Raw genomic sequence first — 24,482 nt, 5'->3', positions numbered from 1 at the left:
ATATACAAGAACTCAATGATATCAACCAGCAGGATAGGATATAAATTGACATTTATTGAATTCTACTTAACAAAGCAAAATAGGGACACCTGGCTGGCTCTGCTGGTGCAGCATGCATCTTGATCTTGGGGTTGTAAATTCGAGCCCCACATTGGTACAGAGTTCACTTAAAAATAAGAAAATCTTGGGGCGCCTGGGTGGCTCAGTGGGTTAAAGTCTCTGTCTTCGGCTCAGGTCATGATCTCAGGGTCCTGGGATCGAGCCCCACATCGAGCTCTCTGCTCAGCAGGGAGCCTGCTTCCCCCCTCTCTCTCTGCCTGTTCTTCTGCCTACTTGTGATCTCTGTCTGTCAAATAAATAAATGAAATCCTTAAAAAAGAAAAAAAAAAGAAAATCTTGAAAAAATTGCAGAATATACAGTCATTACAAATACATGAATAGAGCGCCTGGGTGGCTCAGTCGACTGGATGTCCGTCTTAGGCTTAGGTCATGATCCCAGGATCCTGGGATCAAGTCCTGCATCTAGCTCCCTGCTCAAAGGGGAGCATTCTTCTCCCTCCCCTTCTACACTCCTGCTTGTGCTCTCTCTCTGTCCTGTGTGCTCTCTCTCTAATAAATAAATAAAATATTTTTTAAAAACACATGATTAGACCATATCTGGGGCCATAAAACAATCCTCAAAAAATTTAAAAGAACTATGGGGCAACTGGGTGGCTCAGTAAGTTAAGTGCCTGCCTTTGGCTCTGGTGGTGATCTCTGGGTCCTGCGTTGGGCACCTTGCTCAGTGGGGAGTCTGCTTCTCCCTCTTCCTCTGCCTCTGCCTCCCACTCATGCCCCATCTCTCTCTTTCTTTCTCAATCAAATAGATAAATAACAAATCTTTTTGCTGCTCCCTCTGCTTGTGCTCTCTCCCTCTCTCCCTCTCTCCCTCTCTCCCTCTATCAAATAAATGAAAAACACTTTTAAATAAATAGATAATAAAATAACAGGGAGAGATCTTAAACATAAGATATTAAACTGTAAAATTTTAAACAAGAAAACATAGGAGGAAAAACCTTTACAACCCAGGACTTGATGAAGAGTTCTTAGACGTGACAATAAAAACATAACGTATAAAAGAAAAAAGTTGCTAAATTGGATTTCATCAATATTAACAACTTCTAGTCTGTGAAAGAGCCTGTAAAGAAGATGAAAGGGCAAGGTATAGACTGGGAGGAAACGTTAGCAAATCACACCTGACAAAGAATTCTTACCTAAAATATAGAAAGAATGCTTAAAAAATTAATCCAATTAGAAATTTGGCTAAGGGGGCACATGGATGGCTCAGATGGTTGAGCGGCTGCCTTTGGCTCAGGTCGTGATCTCCAGGTCCTGGGATCGAGCCCCACATCAGGCTCCCCGCTCAGTGGGGAGTCTGGCTCTCCCTCTCCCTCTGCCTCTCCCCCTGCTTGTGTGCTCGTTCGTGCTCTCTTTCTCCAATGAATAAATAAAATCTTTTTTTAAAAAGGAAAGAAAATTGGCTAGGAACACGAAGAGACAACTCTCCAAGGAGGACATACAGATGGCAAATAAGCACATGAAAAGATGTTTACTATCACAAATCATTAGGGAAATGAAAATGAAGACCACACCTATTAGAGCAGTGAAAAGAAAAACTAGTGACAATCCAAATGGTGGTGAAGGTGTGGAAAACTAGATCTCTCATACATTGTTGGTGGGAATGTAAAATACACAGCCATTCTGGAAAACGGTTCGACGATTTCTTAAAAAACCTAAGTATGCAACTAAAATATGACCCAGTAATTGTACTCCTGGGCATGCATCCCAGAGGAACAAAAACTTTTATCTACACAAAACATGTGCAGGAATGTTTACAGCAGCTTTCATTGTAATAGCAAAATTCTGGAAACAACCAAAACGTCCTCCAACAGGTAAATGGTTAAAGGAACTAGGTAAATCTAAGCCATGGAATCTACTGAGATATAAAAAGTATGAACTTTTGATATACAGAAAAATTTAAATGGGGGTACCTGGGTGGGCTCACTCATTTCAGCATCTGCCTTTGGCTCAGTCATGATCTCGGGGTCCTGGGATTGAGCCCAGCTTTGGGCCCCTGCTCAATGGGGAGTGTGCTTCTCCCTCTCCCTCTGCCTCTCCCTCCACTCAGGTTCACGCTCTCTTACATAAATAAATAAATAAAACCTTTCAAAAAAAAAAACCCAGAAAACTTATATGGATTTTTTTTCTCAAAGATTTTATTAATTTATTTGACAGAGAGAGGAGAGAGACAGCAAGAGAGGGAGCACAAGCAGGGGGAGTGGGAAAAGGAGAAGGATGCTTTCGGCTGAGCATGGAAGCACCCAGGACCGTGCGGGGTTCAATCCAGGACTATGGGATCATGACCTGAGCCAAAGACAGATGCTTAACGACTGAGCCACTCAGGCGCCCCTTAAATGGATTTTAAAAGCATTAAGATGAATGGAAATAGCCCTTCTGCAAAGGTTATATGCTGTATGATTCCATATATATATAATGAAATGAAATGACAAAATTTGAAATGACAAAATTATAGGGTCAGAGAAATGACTGGCGATAGCCAACAGTTAGGGATGGCAAGGGGCAAGAGGTTGGGATGCCTCTAAAGTAGGTGGTAACTATAGGGAGATATTCATGGTCATGCAGGAAAAAAAAGAAAGCAGGGGCGCCTGAGTGGCTCAGTTGGCTAAGCATCTGCCTTTGGCTCTGGTCATGATCCCAGGGTCCTGGAATCAAGTCCCACATTGGGCTCCTGGCTCAGCAGGGAGTCTGCTTCTCCCTCTGCCTGTCTCTCCCCTTGCCTGTGCTTGTGTGCTCTCCCTCTCTCTCTCTCTCTCTCTCTCTCTCTCTCTGACAAATAAATAAAAATAAAACAAATAAGCACAAATAAAATAAAAACACACAAACACACACGCACACACATACACACAAAAAGAAAACATTGTAGGAGACAAGGGTCACGCACACATGAGAAGACACTACAAATACTGTCTGTCTTTCCTTCTTCTAGCCATATTCTTAACAAATTCCAAATTCCAAATGCTTATTGAAGCTAAGGAAAGCCAGGGTAAGGTAGGCCTAGACCAGATTTATGACATCTCTGACTGAACTAGGTCTTTCTTTTTTTTTTTTTTTTAAGATTTTATTATTTATTTGACAGTGAGAGAGGAAACACAAGCAGGGGGGTGGGAGAGGGAGAAGCAGGCTTCCCGCTGAGCAGGGATCCCGATGAGATGCAGGGCTTGATCCCAGGACGCTGGGATTGTGACCTGAGCCAAAGGCAGCCACTTAATGGCTGAGCCACCCAGGTGCCCCTAACTAGGTCTTTGATTAATGCCTTTTATGTTCCCCTTATTCTTGCTAACTTCCCCATCACGAGGCTTGAAGGATCACACAATAGAAAAGTTCAGGATTATGGTTCATACTCATGAGTTTAACATCTGTTATAAATACTGCATATTTACGGTAGGAAATTGTGTATATTCTACATAAAAGATGTGAAGGAAAGAATTATCATTACTTAATTTGGGGGATATGTATCAAATCTCATTTGGAAAGATTTCCATCAAAACTATTAAATGAATGTATTTTAGTCCATGAAAACATGTCAGTGCTTTTATTTTTTTTATTTTTTATTTTTATTATTTTTTAAGATTTTATTTATTTGACAAAGCAAGATCACAAGTAGGCAGAGAGGCAGGCAGAGAGAGAGGGGGAAGCAGGCTCCCTGCTGAGCAGAGAGCCAGATGCGGGTCTCGATCCCAGAACCCTGGGATCATGACCTGAGCTGAAGGCAGAGGCTTAAACCACTGAGCCACCCAGGTGCCCCTATGTCAGTGCTTTTAAAGGGTTAACCTTTAAGTACATGAAAAAGTCATAAAGTCAAAACAAAAACAAGTATCTTTTAAAGTGTCTTTTTATCTGTTTTCTCAGAATAAAACACTAGGGAGTTTTTCACATGCCCCTTCCTTTTATTCAACAAATATTTGTTGAGAAAAAATTTTATTTAGTGCCCGGTAAATGTCAGGCACTGGTGACTAGAAGTTGCCCATTTCTTTCTTTTTTAAAAATTTTACTTACTCATTTGAGAAAGAGAGAGAGAGAACACCAGCAGGGGGAGAGGCACAGAGAGGGAGAAGCAGACTCCCTGCTGAGCCAGCCAGGGAGCTGGATGTGGGGCTCGATCCCAGGACCTGGAGATCATGACCTGAGCTGAAGGCAGATGCTCAACCATCGGAGACACCCCGGCAGCGATGGTGCCTATTTCAAAACGGTTTAAATATTAGTTTGAAGGATTGTAAATAAGAAATTACGCCACAGTAAGATGGGGTCTGAAACCTTTCCAGAGGTGATTTTGGGGTTGAGTCTCTTAAAACGGGGAGTTAAATAAAATGAGCTGATGTAGGGACAAGTTGGGGAATGGGGTGGGGTAGAGGAAGGTCGTTAGGAAATTTGATGCTGAAAATACTTTCAAGTCAAAAGACAGAAGGTGGAAGAGTGAGCGCTGGCTGCTTTTCCTTCTAGCATCTTTTTCTAATTATAAGCTCCTTGGCTTCCGGCACTGCTGGCCCCCTGCTCCACCTAGAGGTGGTGTGGGACCACACCAAGGCGTGGACTGGAGAATTGACCGGTTGCAGCATTGTCTTGGCCTCTTGACAAGATGTGTGATTTGGGGCAGTTTGCTGAACTTTTGTGAACCTGTTTTCTCATCTGTAAAATGGGGATAGGAGCACCCTGATAAAATGAAAGACTATAGATCAAGTTCCTTCCTGAATTCATTTAGATCTCCTTTCCCACCTTACCTCCCCGCCCCTTGTTTCAGTTGTTTCAGAAATTGTATTCTTTCTCCTTACAACTTTCTCATTGCCCTTCAATCTCCATCTTGCTGTACTTTTCCTGGCATCCCCTCCCTAAAAAGATGGAGTATGGGGGCAGCTGGAGAGGGACACAGGCTCTCAGTAGTTCAGAAAAGCTTTCCAAGTAGCTCTGCCGAGGGCAACCCCCCTCCTCCCTCTCCACTCCCCCTTTCCCTCTCATTCCAAACTGCTGTTCCCAGGGATCCTGGGCTTTTGTTCTCCGGAGGCTTAAACTACCACCTGTTTTGCCCCAACTTACTGTTTTCCAGGGCTTCCCTTGTTGTCTATAGACGATCACAAATTGAAATTGCCAAGTTTAAAGACACCAAGAGCTAAGTTTGTACTTTCTATTTTTAACATTCACACTGAAACATCAATGTTTTTCCACTTTCCCTCTATTTTCATGTCTATTCTGAGGAGCACCCCCCACTCACAGTTACCACTCCTTTTTTTTTTGTTTGTTTTATCATTTAACACTAATAAAAAGTTATCTTTTAATATGCATTACAAATTATCTATTATACCTGTTTTCCTTACTTGGTTTACAGCAATAATCTCTCAAAGTTGAATATGCATAAGAATCACCTGGGGTTCTGGTTAAAATGCAGAATATGATTTAGCAGGTCTGGGGAGATAAAGCCCATGCTGCTGGGCCCTGGACCATACTTGGAATTGCAAAGCCTTAAAAGGCTTAGAACAAAGGAGGTGTGCAAGAAATGGTAGCTGAATGATGCCTTGGTCTCTCCTACTCAGTATCTTGGAATTTTCTTCAATACATCTTTGACCACTTTTCCTGTGCATGATTTATGGCTAACGCCTGGCAATCATTCTTTTGTGTACTTAGTTGTTCACTTTCTTGCCTTTTTCAGTCACCAGTCTCATCTAGAAATGGTCACTTTGGGAGTACAACAGTAACCTCCAACCTCTTTCTACTGTCATCTACTTTGTAGCAAGCAAGAATAACTTTTTAAAGAATCATCTTTACTTTCTTGCTCAGCCAACAGTGGTAGTTCCCTAGCATACATCATATCAAACTCATTCAGGAGGAGAGGCTTCCAGACCTTTCTCTAACCTTTCCCTCTTCATTGCCAGTCAGTTTCTCTTTTTGCAACACTTGGAAACCTCTGCCTGTTGCTAAGGTATGATTTAGTTTCTTCAGATTCTAGGCAGGACAGTTTGCATTAGGGATGCCTTCATTCTTTTTAAGGGAGTATCTCTTTCAAAGTATTCTTCTCAAATTTACCTACTTTAATAAAGCTTTCCCTGATTTATTCCCAGTTGTGAGTTCTTCATTTAAAGGAGTATGCGCTACATACCATTATTGATACATTTTAATATTCTTAAACTTTTTCATATTTTATTTTAGATGGGAAGTATTTGTGCCTTTTGTTCGTGGTTGTATGCCCAGCGCCTAAAAATGCTTGACACACAGTAGGTACTTTTGGGGGGGAATTCAGTGAAGCATGAAACAAAACTCAAGATTAATTTTTATTAATTTTCTAAATGCCTTTTTAATTTACTACATGTATTGGGTGAATGTTAATTGTTAGGTAAAATTAGGCAATTCTAGTGACACAGTTCTGGTACAGTAAAAATATTAAAATATCAATTCATATTAAAGAGTTGGGCATGTTACTGCCAACATCTTAAAAAGTGTATTAGCTGAAGGATCAAAAAATAAAATAATTTTAGAAATCTCTTGAAGAGTATTTTAAGAGACAAAACATGTGAGGTTTAACAACACGTCTACACTTGACCACCACCCAGCTACCATTCTACTAAACAAATACAATTTAGATGCAGCTAAAATTTAGCAGGGACCCAAACCCACATCCTATCTGAAAATCTTATGCTTTCCTGTCATTGTTCTCTTCCCTTCACATTTTGCATTCGTTAGGATTGTAGTTTTAATAGTTCTTGGTGCTTTAAATTTAAAAAGAAAAGAAATAGGGCTTTCTCATATTACAATTTCAAGGAAAAGGCCCATTCAGCGAGGTATAAGAGGCCTACAAGCTGCACACCCTGCAACAGCCTCACGCTCCGATTTCATCTATGGGTTTTTGTACAGTTCTTTTTTGGATGGATGGTGCAAACCGCGCAAGTGCAGCATTAAAGCCTCCCCGCCCTGGGAAACGATGCAAGAACATGCAGCTTAGGCTGCCAGGTTCTCCCTAACACACAGCCAAGGGCTGGAGGCCCGGATACCCGCCCCCAAACCCCGTCCACAACAATCGTTTCCTCCCTCCCCGCCTTTTACATACAGTACACATACAAATACACACACGCAGAGCAGCCAGCAGGGGCGGGCCGGGCCAGACCACTCTGCAAACCGCAGGGGGGAGCTGCCGACAACGGAGCTTTTTTCTCCCACTTATTTGTTCCTTTGCCTCAGTATCTCTCTCGGCTTGGCTGTAACTGTCGGGCAGAAGCCAAGCTGGGGATCTAGCGGCTTCCGAAGTTCCGCTTCCGAGCCCCACACCTCAGGCGGGTGCTGCGTTGTCCCCCCGCCCTCGGCCCGCCGTTGGTCCCGCCCCAGTGCTAGCGGGCGCCGAGCGGGAGCCGCGCGGGAGCAGCGCAGCGACGGCGGCGGCAGCGGCGGCGGCGGTTGCGATTCGGAGCCGTTGAGACGCCTCTGCGGCAGCTGGTGGCGCAGGTGGCTTGCGTGGACGCGGGCAGAGGCGGCCGGCCCGCCAACGCAGCCTCACAGCCCGCGGCCCCGGCAGGTGAGCGGGCGGCGGGGACTCGCCCCGCCCCCCCCCCTCAGTGGCCTCGCTCCTGGCTGTAGCGGGGAAGTGGCCGCGGCCCGCCCGGGAGCAGAGGGGCGGCCCGGGGCTGCGACCGTCGGGAAGCAGGTTGGGCGAGATGTCCGGTGTGGATGGGAGGGGGACGTTCCCCCTTCCTTTGCCATCTTTTTCCCTCTCCCCAGACTCCCTCCCTCTTGGAGCTTAAGCCCGGAGAAAAAAGCCAGGGGAAAGATGGGGCGGGAGAAAGGGGAACGGGGGCTGAGAAGCATCTCAGCCTCAGGTGGTGGCGTCTTTTCCGTCGTCGAGCGGTGGACCTGCAGAAGCCTGGAGGGGTAGCTCCCGGGCTGCGGAGGCCGCGCACTCGCGGGGGAGGAGCGGGAGGCGGCTCTCCCCTCACTCTCCCACCCCCACCTCTCGTCGGCCCTCCCCTCCCCCTCCCCCGGGCCTCCCCGTGCGGCCCCTCCCTTCGGGTTTCTGAGCATTAACCGCCCTCGGTGCTCTCCCTCGCAGGCGCGTCGAGACGCCCGGAGGCATCTTCCCCCTCCCGCCGCCCGGGGAGCCTGGGCGCCCGTCCGCCCTCCGCCGGCATCCCCCCGCCGTCCGCACCGCCGCGCCTCCTCCCTGGGCTTCAGACCCCCGGCCTCGCCCCCGAAACATGACTCGCGATTTCAAACCTGGAGACCTCATCTTCGCCAAGATGAAAGGTTATCCTCATTGGCCAGCTCGAGTAAGTGATTTTAGCCTTCGCATTTAGCGGTGCTACCTTCCCCAGGGGCCTACTTTCTACCCTTTCTCTTAATTTTGTTCTCGGGTTCTTTCTCCCCCTCGCTTTCCTTTGGACTCTTTTGTAACCTTTCGTTTTAGTTTTTTGCCCGGGAATCTCCCGTGGAATTGTCAAAATCCAGGTGTTTCTGCTTAAGAGTTTCCCTGTGGGTTTGTTTTTGACAGACTTGGGCAGGTTTTCTTAATAGGAAATAGTTAAACGTGATGCCAGTTAAATGTTCCATTGTAGGTGAAAATAATCAAGGTTGGACTTTGTTTACCGTTTAATGAAGCACTGACATTTTAAAAATATTGAGTAAAAGGCAGAGTATCAGTGGAGTTTATGCAGACTCTTAGATGTCAAAGATGTGATTAAATTGGTTTCATAGGGATTTTTTATGTTTTGTAGTTGATGAGACCTTCTGGGTTCGCTTGTTTAATATAGAGATTCAGGACTGGATATTCTTGAAAATTTTACAATAAGTTTTTTGTAAATTTATTTTTATGTTTGTATTCGTTAAGTTTGCCTTATGACCTTGAAGAAGTTGTTTTACCTCTTTGTTTCCCATAGGCGGAAGAGCAGATTGCTAGGTTCACATCTAGTGGTACAGAGAGGTAATTAAGGCCCAGGATTTTTGTGACATTTAAAGAATTGAGACTAATACCTAAATGCCATTTTCGGAAAAAGAGGTCTTTTTGTTAGCTTATGGTAGGACTCAGGTTCTAAGATCATGATAGAACCAAAAAACTGTTGAGATCTATTAGATTAGAATGCTCAATATTTTTTTTAAATATAAACTTGATATTATTAAGTTGTAATTTCCACCAGTTTATTCTTCTTTGAGGGGTGTATTTCCTAAAAGACAATTAAATCCTGTATTTTTAATTATGTCAGCTGGGAGAAAGCATACCCATTGGTTACAGAAAATCATGTAGTATGTTTGCCGATTGCTGTCCAAGTATAAAATGTTTACTGTTCTCTTGGTTTTTCCCATCCAGTTCTTGCTTGCAGGTTTCCTTCCTAAACCTGGAAAGATCCTCCCCTCCCCACAGTCTATCAAGTCTGCCTTTTCACTGGAGTCTTATCTTGAACAATCCTTATTCATAATTCTTATCTATATATTTGACATTCTAATCTGTTTCCTTTGTGATGACATTTTAAACTCTTAGGTGTGTGCTTTGATTTCCAAATAGATTATAAGATTTTTTTTTTCTTAAATTGTAAGCTTCTTGAGGGCAATAGACATAAACTGAATTTCTTCATGTGCTCCACAGTCCTTAGTATGCAGTCATGTACTTATAAAACACTCTTTCTTGTCTGAATAGAGGAGAGGGAAGTTGAGCAGGTTTAAGGCCCCTCCAAGATACTTTTTTTTTTCCAATGGTTTTAACATCCTTATTTATTTTGACATGTTATAAAATCTGAGGTTATAGGGTATATCTGTATTCACATTTCGATGCTATATTACATTTATGAGCCAAATGAAAATGTTTGAAAAGTTATCTACTTTTCTTTCAAATTGTCTTCTCCACATGCTTCATTGTGTTAGATGATTAAGAGCTGGTACTGCTAAAAGCAGAATAAGTAGCCTTAGGAGGGCCAGAATTTTCCTTCGTTAATAAGTTCTATATTCAACAAGGTCACTTGATTGGAATGGGAAATTTTTGTTTCTTCTTTTTTTCTTTATAGGCAGCTGATTTTGGTTTGATACTGTCTGTGTCTGAGAATTATGTTCCTTTTTCTGTCTTCTCTAGTCTTAACAAATTATGTCTTTGCTTTAGAGAGATTAGGGTATTTATTATCGTCTGTGAAGATGACAGTTGTCCATATTTTGATATTAATGTTTTGTGTGTCTATATTTCAAACTACTTTAAGTTTTCTTTTAAGTTTTGCATGTTCTTATAATCCTGTATCAGTAATAACTTTCTACAGTCAACTTTTTAAAAATTGCCTAATGCTTATTAAACTCCATAGGTACTGCACATTTAAAACTGTTGGCTAGCAGAAGGAAGCGTATGAACTGGGTTGACAGAAAGTATCCCTTAAGGGCTCTAAGGACTTTGTATATAAGTATAATGATGGTATAGGTGAGGAAATTAAAGTCCCTAAGAGTGTTAGTTGATAATGATAATGTTGATGTCTGAAACCTTCAGACTGCATAACAATCAAATCACTTTCACCATCTTTTTTTCAACATGGTTATGCATATAGAGCATAGTAGGTCCTCAGATGGTCTGCTTTGTTCTTAACAAAGCTAATTGATTTTTTAAAATGTCTTTGAAATTAGGAAGGTTGTGACACAGAAATGTTATTAGGAAGTTAAGTAATGAAAAAATTGAAATGTTAAATTCTGACTTGATATTACTGCCTGATGGCTTTACCTTTGAGGTCTGCTTCTCCTTTATTCTTAAGAGAAAGTAACAAGTATAACAGATATGTTAGACATGATAGTGCCTGATACTTTCTTCATTACTTGATAAGAATGATTGACAAATGAAAAAGGAACAGCACTTCATCTGATTTAGCCTAAAGATGATTTGCACCATCTTTAGGTGCAAGATCTTTCTAGAACGTGTGTTTCAAACTTAGGAAATACTGCTTGTAACTTTCATTTGTGTCTGCTTTTACGTTACTCTGATACTTGTATAGCCTCCCTGCAGAAATACCATTTAGGATTTTTGAATGGGTTTGGGCTCCCTTATCTGAAATACTCCGGGTCAGATATATTTAAAAATTCAGAATTTGAGGTATCTGTGGTACATAATGATATATATTTTGCTCCTGGTAGGCTTCTAGAATGGCACATGGTAATCTAACAGTATTTTTGCAGAGAAGCATCAGTAGAAACACTGGTGGATAAAAGAAATGACGAAGTACCTTCATTGTCAGTCCAGGTTTTGCCATGAAATGAGTTTTGAGAAATATTTTGGGTTTTAGAACTTCTTGGGTTTCAGAACTGAGATAGGGATTATGACCTACAGAACTGGTCTACTTTTATCAGATCCTTTTTGGAAGTCTTGTTCTCACTTTATTCTGGTGTGTTGAGGTGTGTGTGATTTAAAAGATGTTAATTTTTCTGATCTTTCTTTTAGGTAGATGAAGTTCCTGATGGAGCTGTAAAACCACCCACAAACAAACTACCCATTTTCTTTTTTGGAACTCATGAGACGTAAGTCCTTTTAGCTCTAAAGGCAAATCAGAGTTAATTTAGGAGGGCCATTTAGCATAAAATGAAAAACAAGTAGAGATTACCTCACAGAGAAAATAAGAGTAGTAATAGGAAACTTTAAGATCATCTTTGAATTTTGGAAAAAGTCTTCAAGTTTCCCTTTTAAAATATATTTTTAGGGCAGAAAAATTAGATGCTGCAGGTTTAACTTTCATTGGAATAGATGTTTCCTTAATTATAAAAGGAGGATGTATGTGGATCCTCTCAGCAACCAGAAGAATGACTGATAGATGAAAGTATATAAAGAAAGTTCTTAACAGCGCATTTGGTAATGATATTTAGTATACTAAATGCTTTTCATGAGAACAGCCTAGCACCTTGTTCTAGGCTTTGGTGATATTAACCACAGAAATGGTGTATTATGGTAAGAGTGAGAAGAAGTCTGGATAGTTCTCTCATTTGTATTTCTGCAGTCCTGAGAGCCATTGCGACTGCTCTGCTGCCCCTGGTGGATATGGGGGCAGAGGACCAATTTGGTAGAGCAAATTAATTTTTCAGAAATTGCAACCAAATGTTGTTGAGCTGATACTTCTAGGTGCATAGGACTACTCCAAGGCTTGTTTCATTGATTTTGGTGTGTGATATCCTACATACCTATAATTTAACAGGCTTAGAAGTACTGTTTATGTAATTCTGCTGACTCTGGACTTGAAGTTTAAAATTTGCAATAATTTTGCTAAAGTAGGCTTGTTTACTTTGGACCAGGAGAAACAAAGTTGTTGATATAGCTAATTAGAATTATGTGTTCCTAACAGTATCTACAATGGCAACATTTGGTTTAGTGTTGCTTAGCTACCTTAGGAACTTTCACATAATTTCTTTCAACAGCTTTATTGAGATGAAGTTTACATAGTAAAGTTTCACTTGTTTAAAGTATGTAATTCAGTGGGTTTTAGTACATTTATTTTCTTTTTTTTTAAAGATCTTATTTATCTATTTGACAGAGAAAGAGAGATCACAAGTAGGCAGAGCAGCAGCAGAGAGAGAGGGGGAAGTAGGCTCCTCGGTGAGCAGAGAGCCTGAGGCGGGGCTCGATCCCAGGACCCCAAGATCATGACCCGAGCTGAAGGCAGAGGCTTAACCCACTGAGCCACCCAGGCCTCCCTGTACATTTATTTTCATGTCCATTAGCAGTTTTATTTTCCATTTCCTCCTTCCAAGAATTAGACAACCATTCTGTAGATTTGCCAATTCTGGACATGTCATATTAACGGTATTATATAGTGTTGCATAATTATTATTTTTTTAATGCAGTTTTGAGACTAGAATTGGATCTGCCTTCATAATTACTTTGAGTCAGGTTTAGGTATATCCTAAACATAAAAACTTAAGTTTTGTAAGAAATGATTAATTTCTCACTCACTAGGGTAATCTACCATTTAAAATATTCGCATAAATTTAATAGGAAAAGGTGTCTTTTGATGAAAAATTTGTATACTTGGTATTGGAGTAGTAACTTAAGTGTGGTAATAGGTCAAGCTGCACCAGCATCACATGGGAATTTTAAACATGCAAATTCTTGGACCCCCCCCTCACAACTACTGTATCAGAAACTGGGGTGTGGGGCCCAGTAATCTGTTTTAACAAGCCTTCTGGATGATTCTGATGCATGTGAAGTTTGGAAACACTGTAGTAATGTGAGTAGACATTCCTTAGAATTTTTCAGTTTTATAAGTTTAGAATTCTTTAAATGTGATTTTTCTGAAATGGGACAGATTTTATATACTTTCATATGTGGCCTTATATATAGCTTCACAGGACACATAGTTTATTTTTATATTATGTTTAGGGGAATGACTATACCTCCCCCCCCAGCATTTAAAAATGAAGATTTTTACATTGTAAATATCTGTAAATTTTGAAACAACACCAAATAACCAAATTTTCATTGTTTGGCTACTAACAAAAAGTGGTTCTGAATGATTAATGATTAATGAAGACAATTATTAATATTCAAGTAATTGGAATATGTTCAAGGATTTAGAATATAACTTTAGAAGTAAGCTAATACTAAATTTTCATTTCAATATGCGACATTTTGTGCTTTAGTATTAACATAAGTATACCATTTATCTTTGGAAAGGCAGGGCTGCTGTACCTCCATTGGTCTGGTGACTTAACTTTTTTTGTATTTAAGGTTAATTTTTAGAGACTAGGTCTCTGATAATTTGTCTTGCTGCATCCCACCCCCTAAATTGGGATGGTGGTTATTGGGAACCTTTCAGTGTGGATTTTGCATAATAAATGAGAGTATATTCTATAAGCTCTCTATAGCCCATAGTTAGGGATATGGGAAGGGAAGACCATGGGAGAAGAAATGGCAATTTGGAAAACTATACTTATTTGTAACTGATTTATAGATTAAGGTTTTTTTAAGATATTTTTAAAATGTGAATTTAGTGCAGAACCATTTTAGAGCTTCATTCATTCTTGCTCTAATGTAGAAACTTTGGTTTTTCTTAGCATTTTATGACATTCACAGTAAATTCATCTAGCAGTCGAGTTTTTAATATTAGACAATAATGAGCCCTTAGTATACCAACTGTGACCATCTGCTAAGTATCTTAAAACTAACATTCAAGACAGATTCTTAGTAAATGAGACTAACAAGGACCCAGCGCTTTGCTGGAGCCAAGTTGTGGTGTTATCTTTGATTACATGTTATAGTCTCTTCCCTTCCTCCCCATGAGCAGTCAGCTAGCAAGTTTTATTCTTTTCTTTTACAGTGCATTATGATCTATCCGGTCTTCCCTGTCTCCTCCCCTACAGCTTCAGCTCATGCCACAATTACTCTTATAGTGTCCTAACCTGGGCACCTGGGTGGCTCAGTTGGTTAAGCATCTGCCTTCCCCTGCGGTCATGATCCCAGTGTCCTGGGATGAGTCCACACTGGGCTCCCGCCCAGAGGGGATTCTACTTCTCTCTCTCCTCTGCCCCTCCCTCCTGTTCATGCCGTCTCTCTCTCTCTCTCTCTCTCTTTTTCTCAAATAAATAAAATCTTTAAAAAGATTGTCATATCACGTCATTTCCCTGTCCAGAAATCTTCAATGACTTCCTAATTAACACTACCAACATAAAACTCCCACAATTTATCTACAAATGCTGTGTATTAAGAACTGTATGAATTAGCCTATGCTTACCTCTCCAACTTCACCACATTTTGTTCACTGTTACATAAATCTACTTTCTCTTGTCTAAGGTCCGTCCTTATTTTTTTCTTTTTTGGGAAACGCCTTCTGATTTTTCAAAGTCATTTAGATCTTAGCTCATGCCCTCTTTTTCATACTTATTTTCTTCATTGCTATGATGACAAATTTTTTTTCCTTTACCCACAAGTGAAGAGCTTGGAGAGCAGGGACATTTGTCTATCTTGTCATCATTTACTTAAGTGGCTGGTGCGTAGTAGCTGTTAAGTAGATATTTGGTGATAGATAAAATCATTTGTTGATTATGAATTTGCTGTCCATTAACCAACACTTATATAGTATTTAAGAAAACTAGATCAGAAGACAGTTTATGAATTCTGACTGCCATTTACCTGCTACATGACCTTGGACAGGTACTTAGCCTTCTGTCCTTTTATTTGTAAAATGGGAATAATTTACTTCAGAATTTTGGGGTATAAAGATACACTACATGAAACAAGATATACTACATACTATGCATTTAATAATAAATGCCAGCTACTAAAGATAACGTTAACCTACTATTTTGCAAAGACTAATACTTGTGTTAAATTGTTTGAAATGCAGTTTGAGTTTTGCTAATGGCTATCGCTTACTAAGGAAATACTCTCACAGGTCTATCTCTAAAGTCTAGAAAATTTAAATGAAGATGTTACTTAGTTGAATTTATCTCCTTAACTGATTTTATCGTTATACAAGAATTTGGATCCTCAGTCTAGGAACCCAAAAAATACTTACCACAGGCTGTTTTAAAACCAGCCTGATACATAGTTTGAGGAGTGAAGATGAATCTGGAGGTGGCGGTTTTTTGCAACCTGTCCATGACAAAGGAGTAAAGAAACGAAATCGTAGGGTGGGTTTTTATTTTCTTTGCTTGTTCTTCTATGCAGCTTCTGTACTTTAGCCATAACTAACTGCACGTGTTGGTGTGGGCCCTATACTGTTTATTTCTCTCTATACCAGCAGGCTTATGGCACACAGATACAGATTTAGTTGTCTCTTGAATTGTTGGCTGTTAAAAAGAACACATGCTGGGACGCCTGCGTTGCTCAATCAGTTGAGCAGCTGCCTTCAGCTCAGGTCATGATCCCAGGGTGCTGGGATCGAGACCTGCATTGGTTTCCCTGCTCGGTGGGGAGCCTGCTTCTCCCTCTGCCTGCTCTGCTTGCTCTGTCTACCGCTCCCCTGGCATGTGCTTATTTTCTCTCTTTATCTGACAAATAAAACCTTTAAAAATCATATAAGAGGGGCGCATGGATGGCTCAGTCGTTAAGCATCTGCCTTTGGCTCAGATCATGATCCCAGGGTCCTGGGATCGAGCCCCACATTGGGCTCCCTGCTCAGTGAGGAGCCTGCTTCTCCCTTCCCCCACCCCACTTGCGTTCCCTCTCTCACCATCTCTTTCTCTCAATTAAATAAAATCTTAAAAAAAAAAAAAAAAAAAGAAACAAATAAATGCATGCTGTTATAAAAACTAGTTATAGGGGCGCCTGGGTGACTCAGTCGGTTAAGCATTAGCCTTTGGCTCAGATGATGATCCCAGGACTGTGGGATCAAGCCCAACGTCAGGCTCTCCTTGTGGGGACCCTGCTTCTACCTGCTACTCTGCCTGCTTATGCTCATGCACACATGCTCTCTCTGTGAGATAAATAGATAAAATCTTTAAAAAAATAGAAGCCTAGTTATAAAACAGTATATTTCATATTTTGTGATTTAATAATAATGGAGGAATGAAGCAGCAAGTTAGAATCGGTGTTTCCAGAAATAGGGCTGTTTAATAGTACTGCTTGGCAACAGTTAAATGAGTTTTGAGCTTTGTATCTTCAGCTCTGGTAAGCTTTCTGGTTTTTTACTTATGACCTCTGGTTTGCCTTAAAGGTGGAGAGCCCCAGGTGTGTGATAATTGAGCTTTGGTGAGGGATCCGTCTGTTCAGACCCTTGAACAACGTGGGTTTGAACTGCGCAAATCTGTTATGTGGACTTTTTATAGTATTTGTGAATGTATTTCTTCTTTATGACTTTTTAAATAATGTTTCATTTTTCCTAACTTTATTGTAAGAATACAGTATATAATACATGTAACATATAAAATATGTGTTGATTGACTTATCAGTAAGGCTTCTGGTCAACAGTAGGCTATTAGTAGTTATGTTTAAGGGGAGACAAAGTTATTTGTGGATTTTTGACTGAATGGAGGGGGTCAGCACCCCAAACTCCCATGTTGTTCAAGGGCCAGCTGTTAATGATTTGCTATTTTCTTTTTTTTAAGATTTTATTTCTTTGTTTTCAGAGAGACCCTGAGAGAGGGAGCATAAGCAGAGAGAGTGGGAGGGGGAGAAGCAAGCTTTCTGCTGAGCAGGGAGCCCAACATAGGGCTCCATCCCAGAACTCCGGGATTATGACCTGTGCCAGAGGCAGACCTTAATGACTGAGCCACCCAGGCCCCCCAATTTGCTGTTTTATTTTATTTTATTTGTTAGAGCGCATGAGAGGAGAGAGGTCAGAGGGAGAAGCAGACTCCCTGCCAAGCAGGGGACTCGATCCCAGGACCCCAGAATCATGACCTGAACCAAAGGCAGTTCCTAAACCAACTGAGCCACCCAGGCACCCCAATTTGCTATTTTCTTAGGACATTTTATATCAGCCTTGATTCTTAAGGGCAAGGACATTGGTATTTAAAGTCAGAGTTCATATATATAGGAATATGGTATCAGTATTTTAGTAGGTGTTTCAAAGACTTATAAAGGAAACCCTGAAACCCTCTTAAGGAAGATTGTACAAAGTTGAGGCTCTGCTGTTTAATAGCTAGATGATCTTGCTTGAATGAGTTAATCCTTCTTCTGGTCTTCAGTTTTCTCATCTTTAAAATGAGGATTTTAGTGATACCTAAGTTCCTTTTCACCTCTGGAATTTGATGGGTAACTCTGAATTAACATGTATCATTTCATTGTTAAAATTTTTAAAAGTTTCCTATAAAGGAAAGAAGTCATTTTTATTCCTGTTTTTTAGAAATGACCACCAGACATGTTAATGTTTTGATGTATTTTCTTTGAGATCTGTAGGTCATTTTATTTTTTTTAAATCTCAATTTTAAAACCTTTTATTTATTTTTGGTATGCCGTTTTAAAATGGGCTGCTTTGAAGAATGAATCAGCCATAGCCACATCAGGTTGTGCCCGTGGGGACTCGTGATGGCTGTCTAAACGATAATTTCAATCCTCTTCATCAGACCTGTGGGATTGCATCCCCAAGGAGAATCCTGTGTATGTGTGGGGGGGGTGCATGGACATGTACTTTTATTTATTTATTTATTTATTTATTTTTTTTTTTTAAAGACTTTATTTATTTATTTGACAGACAGAGATCACAAGTAGGCAGAGAGGCAGGCAGAGAGAGAGGAAGGGAAGCAGGCTCCCTGCTGAGCAGAGAGCCCGATGCGGGACTCGATCCCAGGACCCTGAGATCATGACCTGAGCCGAAGGCAGCGGCTTAACCCACTGAGCCACCCAGGCGCCCCAATTTATTTTTTTTTTTTTATTAAAATATAGTAGACATATATACTGTTGTGTAAGTTTGCAGTGCCTGGGTGGCTCAGTTGGTTGAGTGTCTGACTCTTGATTTTGGCTCAGATTATCAGGGTCCTGAGATAGAGCTCCATGTTAGGCTGTGGAGCTCAGCACAGAGTTTGCTTGTCGCTCTCCCTCTGCTGCTCCCCCTACAAACGCCTGCTCACTCCCTCTCTTCCTCAATAAATAAAATCATTAAAAAATGTATAAATTTAAGGTGTACATATTGATTTGATACATTTTCACATTGCAATATGATAACCACTATGATTTGATACATTTCTATATTGCAGTACGATTACCACTAGAGCAATAGCTAACACCTCCATCGTGTTCCATAATTATCTTTTCTTTTATTACAGTGAGAATGTGGGAGGATTCTTCTTTTTTCCTCCATGGTTTTTTGAGTCTGATTAAGGGGTTCCTTAGTCTTGAGCATATTCCTTGACCCAGCAATTCTACTGAGAATACGTTATGAAGATAGATGCAAAGATTGAGCAGTATTTTTTATGCCTGCATTATTTTTATAATAGAAAATATGTTACAGAAAGTAGTCCAACAATAGGCAGTCTGTTTTGAGATAGCCATTCAGTGAAATATGTAGCTGTTAGTAGTTATTACCATGAAGACATGTTCATTTTAATTTGAAAAAGTATGGATGAGTATGTAGTACATACATCTAACTTATGTATTAGTACATACACATACAACTAAAAAGCAGACTGAAACAGGGGCTGTCTATAGTTGGTAAAATTATGAATCATTTTTGTTTTCTTTGGTAGGAGAGGTACTCAACTAAAGAATATTTTCAACAGCTTTATTGAGATAAAATGCATATATCATACAATTCATCCATTTAAAGTATACAATTCGATACATAGTATATCCAAGAGAGTGGTGCAGCCATTAGCACAATTTTTTTTTTAATATTTTTTTTATTTATTTGACAGAGAGCGATCACAAGTAGATGCAGAGGCAGGCAGAGAGAGAGAGAGAGGGAAACAGGATCCCTGCTGAGCAGAGAGCCCGATGTGGAACTCGATCCCAGGACCCTGAGATCATGACCTGAGCTGAAGGCAGCAGCTTAACCCACTGAGCCACCCAGGTGCCCCATTAGCACAATTTTAAAACATTTCTATCGTGCCAAAAAGAAACCCTCTGCCCCTTAGCAGATACTTCATTTTTCTGAAGTTCTGTCTCCTGTCTTACCATGGCTGTCACTAATCTGCTTGCTTGTTCTGAGCATTTCATATAAATGGAACTGTAGATCATGTGGTGTTTAATGACTGGCTTTTTTCATTTATGATGTTTTCAAGGCTAATCTGTATCGTATTATGTGATAGTTCTTTGTTACTTTTTATTGCCAAATACTCCATTGTATTAATCTACCATATTTTATTTATTCATTGTATAGACATTTGGATTGTTTCTGCTTTTGGCTGTTATGAATACAAGTTTTGTGTGTACCGGTTTTTGCAGGGACATATTTTTACTTTTATAGGAGTGGCATTCCTGGGTCAAATGATAACTTTATGTTTAATCCTTTCAGGAATTGCCAGACTATTGTCAAATCAGCCACGCATCATTTTAATATTCCTACCAGCAGTGTATGAGGATTTTAATTTATCAGTATCTTTACCAAGACGTGTTATCTGTCTTTTTTGTTATAGCTATCCTAGTGGGTGTGAAGGTAGTATCTTGTGGTCTTGATTTACACTTTACTGATGATTAATGATATTGAACATCTCTTTAAATTTTAGTATATTGAGGGGCGCCTGGGTGGCTCAGTGGGTTAAGCCTCTGCCTTCGGCTTGGGTCATGATCTCGGGGTCCTGGGATCGAGCCCCGCATTGGGCTCTCTGCTCCCCGCCCCCCCCGCCTGCCTCTGCCTACTTGTGATCTCTATCTCTGTCAAATAAATAAAAATAAAAATATAAAAAAAAATAAATTTTAGTATATTGATAGAGATGCAAATTAAGTATGACTTATGCACTTGACCCTTGAACTGCATGGGCATTAGAGGCACTGACCCTCCATGTGGTGGAAAATCTGCAAGTGACTTTTGACTTCCCAAAAATATAACTACTAATAGCCTACTGTTGACTGGAAACCTTACTGATAATATAGTTAATTAGCACATATCTTGTATGTTATATGTATTATATACTGTGTTCTTACAATAAAGTAAGCTAGAGAAAATGAAATAAAATTATAAGGAAGAGAAAATACATTTACAATGCTATTAAAAAAAATCCCCGTCATAAGTGGACCTGCACTGTTCAGACTGTTTTGTTCAAGATTCTGCTATACTGTGAATATAATGAATAGTAAAAGTGGAGCATGAAATCTGAATTTAGAGGAGGATGGAGGGGCGGAATTTTTAAAAAACCTATTCAGCAGGGGTGCCTGGGTGGCTCAGTCGTTAGACTTTCTGCCCTTGGCTCAGGTCATGATCCTGGTATCCTGGGATCGAGCCCCACGTCAGCTCCCTGAGCAGGGAGCCTGCTTCTTCCTCTCCAGCTCCCCCATTCTTGTGCTCCCTCTCTAGCTGTCTCTATCAAATAAATAAAATATTATTTAAAAAAAAGTCCTATTCAGCAAAAGTAAGAATAATAGGTATCCAAGCATAATCAAAAGTTATATGTAAAACAAGATGTGAATAAGACCAAATATAAAGATTACATTATATGACTAGAATTCTGTTAAGACTTTCAGATTGGAAAAATTCTTTCAGATTGGATTAATAATCTAGCTGTGTCTGGGATGCTTGGGTGGCTCAGTCAGTTAAACTGCTGCCTTTGGCTCAGGTCATGATTCCAGAGTGCTGGGATTGAGTCTCGCATTGGGCTGCTTGCTCGGCAGGGAGCCTGCTTCTCTCTCCGCCTCTGCCTGCCTGCCACTCTGCCTGCTTGTGCATGCGCTCTCTCACTCTCTCTGACAAATAAATAAATAAAATCTTAAAAAAAAAATCTAGCTGTGTCTTACTTTGTGAGACAAAGCTCAAATTAGACATAACCAAGTAATGATATAGTCATAAAGAAAGCAAGAGTAGCAGTATTGGTTTCTAATAAAAATAGAATTTTAAGGTCAAAGCATGAAGAGGAGAGAAGGGTACAGGCCCAGTATGCATGAAGTTTGGTTACCATGTTTTAGTTAAATTTTAGCACCAGTCCCCCAATAACATGGTTCAAAATTTCACATACCCTAGAATATTAACTGTAATTGCATAAACCACAAAATTTGCTGCTAACTGTTCAGTCCACAGGTCAAAATGTAAGTAACAGATGCATAGCATGTCACTTTTTTCAAAGGCTCTTGTTGATTGGTCACTGTGCATCTGTTTTTCAGATCCTACATAGATGAGAGTGTAGTAGTGGTATTGAATGGTTATCTCAGTGATATACCCACTCAGGTTACATTTAAAAAAAACAATATAGGGAATTGGCCAAAAAAGATGAAAGTGCAGCAAAGAAACAATAACACTAGAAATGAAATTTGAACCAAATGTAAGTGGAGTTACAGAATAAAAACTAACCTTCAAATGTAGACATGCTGCGTTTGGAGAGACTGTGTGTGCAGCCAGAGGAACTTAGTGAAGGCAAGCTTAGCAACATAAATGAGGAAAGTGGTTGTAATAAAAAGGATGAAGATGTCTCAGAGGAAGTGATGCCAACAAAAAACACTAGACATATTTCACAACATTGGAAGTGCAAAGGATAAAATGTTGGAAGCTGATCAGACCTAGAAAAGAATATGACAATTCGCCAAGGCATAGAAAATATGCTCACTCCATATATAAGTTATATGATCAGAAGAAGGTAAGAACTGTTCAAACTATTCTTCCTGAGTTTTTTTTTTTTTTTTTTCACAAAGAAAAACACTTCAATCTCAATGTTTATAATGTTTTAAATTACAATGTACTAAATAGGTATTTTATTATTTTTTCATGTCTTATTGCTGTCAAAAATAATAGTTTTGACAATTTAAAATTATGGAATGATCATAATTTTTCCCCTGTTAATTAAGATTGCCTTGCTTTGTCTATTTTTAAGTTTTATTTATGTGTGTGAGTGGGGGGAGGGGCAGAGAGAGAGAACCTTCAAGCAGACTCCCTGCTGAATGTGGAGCCTGACAAGAGGGCTCAATCTCAGGACCCTAAGATCATGACCTATCATGACCTGAACTGAAACCGAGAGTTAGACACCTAACCGACTGAGCCCCTTTACAGGGTCATTGTTTTTTGTTTTTTGTTTTTTCAGGGTCATTTTTATAGTCTCATGCTGCCATGCAAAGTAAGGACTGTCTGTTTTAAGGAGAGAGGAATAACTCACATAAAGTGAACTCTCAAACCTTTATACACCAAATAACATTGTGATAGAATCAGTCTTCTCTTGTTTTTTGTTTGTTTTTTTTTTTTTTTGTTTCGTTTTTTTTTTCATTTATCTGTCAGAGTGAGCCGAGCACAGTGGGGAAGCAGCAGGCAGAGGGAGAAGCAGGCTCCCCACTGAACCAGGAGCCCGACATGGGACCAGTCCCAAGACTCTAGGATCATGACCCTCACCAAAGGCAGATGCTTAACTAACAGAGCCACCTAGGCAACCCCAGTCTTCTCTTTTGAATAGCTTTTAGGTTTAAAGTCATATCTAAAAATGCCCCATGTTTGAAGTTTTAAAACACTCTTCTATAATTTTATTAAGTATTTAAGATCCCTTCCACTTTTGGAAGTTCTTGATGCCACCAGTTTTGAGCCCATCGGGCATTTTGAACTGGAAGGGATGGTGCTGTGTTTGTACGTTGCTGCTTAGAATCCAGCCTTTTTTCAGTTTTCTTTCCAGCTTCTAGGTCTCTGATGGTATTGTGTTTCTTGTCATCTTCGGCCTTCTAAGTTGTTCTTGTGAGGTTTTGTAAGAGACTTTGTGTTGAATAGCTTTGTTCTAACTAGAATTATATTTGTTTTTGATGGATATTTAACTCAAATTATTTACTTGGAATTTGAGACATTGTGTAGGAAGAATTGTTTTACTGTTTTAATTAAATGTGTTAATTTTTCTAATTAGAGATGATGGGTAGGAATGAATGATTCCTAGTAAAAGGCTGAATTTCTGAATCAAATGAGATAATGATTTAAATTTGCTTTAATCAATGTGCATTTAAAAATACATGTATACAGTGAGAATTCCTAAATTACAGAATTTAAATTATAAAGCTGGCTTTTATATGCACTGGTTACATTTAAATAGAGCTCTAAGTCTCTATTTTATTTTTGTTATTTTTAAAGATTTTATTTATTTATTTATTTATTTGACAGAGTCAGGGAACACAAGCAGGGGGAGTGGGGGAGGGAGAAGCAAGCTTCTTGCGGAGCAGGGAGCCGGATGAGGGCCTTGATCCCAGGACCCTGCTGAAGGCAGACACTTAACTGAGCCACCCAGGCACCCTCTAAGTCTCTTTTTAATTAAAATTTTATCCTAAAGCCTTCTGAAATACTCGAGTGTTAACTGTAATCATTTGGTCCCTAATTCTTAAAAGAATTTCACCAGATAAGGAACTTGTGATATATACTTAAATAATAATCCATAATCTTAAATTGAAGCACATTTTAGAGGAGAGGAGTAGTAATCTGCTTTTCCTTTTCCTTTGACGAATACATGTATGTCAAGCAGCATCACCAAAAACTCACAGGCACAGTGCGTCTTCCTTTATAGAACTGACTGATATCTGCAGGACCAGCTGATGTAGGAGCTATAAGGGGTCTGTTCTGGAGAATATCTCCCATTACATACAGTTTAGTCTCATCATTCACAGAGTCCATATTTGTGAATTTGCCTGCTCACTAAAAATATACCCAAATCAGTACTCAACAGTGCCTTCATGTGCAAGCAAAACAGCAAAAATTGTGAGTAATTTGATGCACACGTTCCTAGCAGAGGTTGACCAGGGCAGTATTTTGCCTTCTTATTTTTGGTCTTATACTATAAACTGTCCTTTTTGCAGTCCTAGGTAGTGCTATAGTTTTTGCAAGTTTGTGGTTTTTTTTGTTGTTGTTATTTTGCAGTTTGTTATGGCCCCCAAATATAGAGCTGAAGTGCTGTTTAGCATTCCT

The 24,482-nt window shown here is 39.9% G+C and overlaps 1 protein-coding gene across 4 annotated transcripts in view; it reads left to right on the top strand.

The window, feature by feature from the left end:
• The first annotated feature begins 7,481 nt into the window (after positions 1 to 7,481).
• Positions 7,482 to 24,482, top strand: part of LOC111156572 (PC4 and SFRS1 interacting protein 1) — a 42,247-nt gene continuing 25,246 nt past the window's right edge. For 3 of the 4 annotated variants that reach the window (XM_022517555.1, XM_022517557.1, XM_022517558.1), the window contains exons 1-3: positions 7,482 to 7,615; positions 8,147 to 8,363; positions 11,492 to 11,568. In XM_022517555.1, coding sequence (XP_022373263.1) covers positions 8,292 to 8,363; positions 11,492 to 11,568 — 149 coding nt within the window. In that variant the 5' untranslated portion in view covers positions 7,482 to 7,615; positions 8,147 to 8,291. Of the gene's footprint in view, positions 7,624 to 8,146; positions 8,364 to 11,491; positions 11,569 to 24,482 lie in introns of all 4 variants that reach the window. The other variant, XM_022517556.1, reaches the window with a different exon arrangement.

Source organism: Enhydra lutris, unplaced genomic scaffold (genome assembly GCF_002288905.1).
Source record: "Enhydra lutris kenyoni isolate GAN:26980312 unplaced genomic scaffold, ASM228890v2 scaffoldscaffold47, whole genome shotgun sequence".
Taxonomy (NCBI): Eukaryota; Metazoa; Chordata; class Mammalia; order Carnivora; family Mustelidae; genus Enhydra; species Enhydra lutris.
Note: the sequence above shows the minus strand (reverse complement) of the source record. Positions and strands in the feature narration are given on the sequence as shown.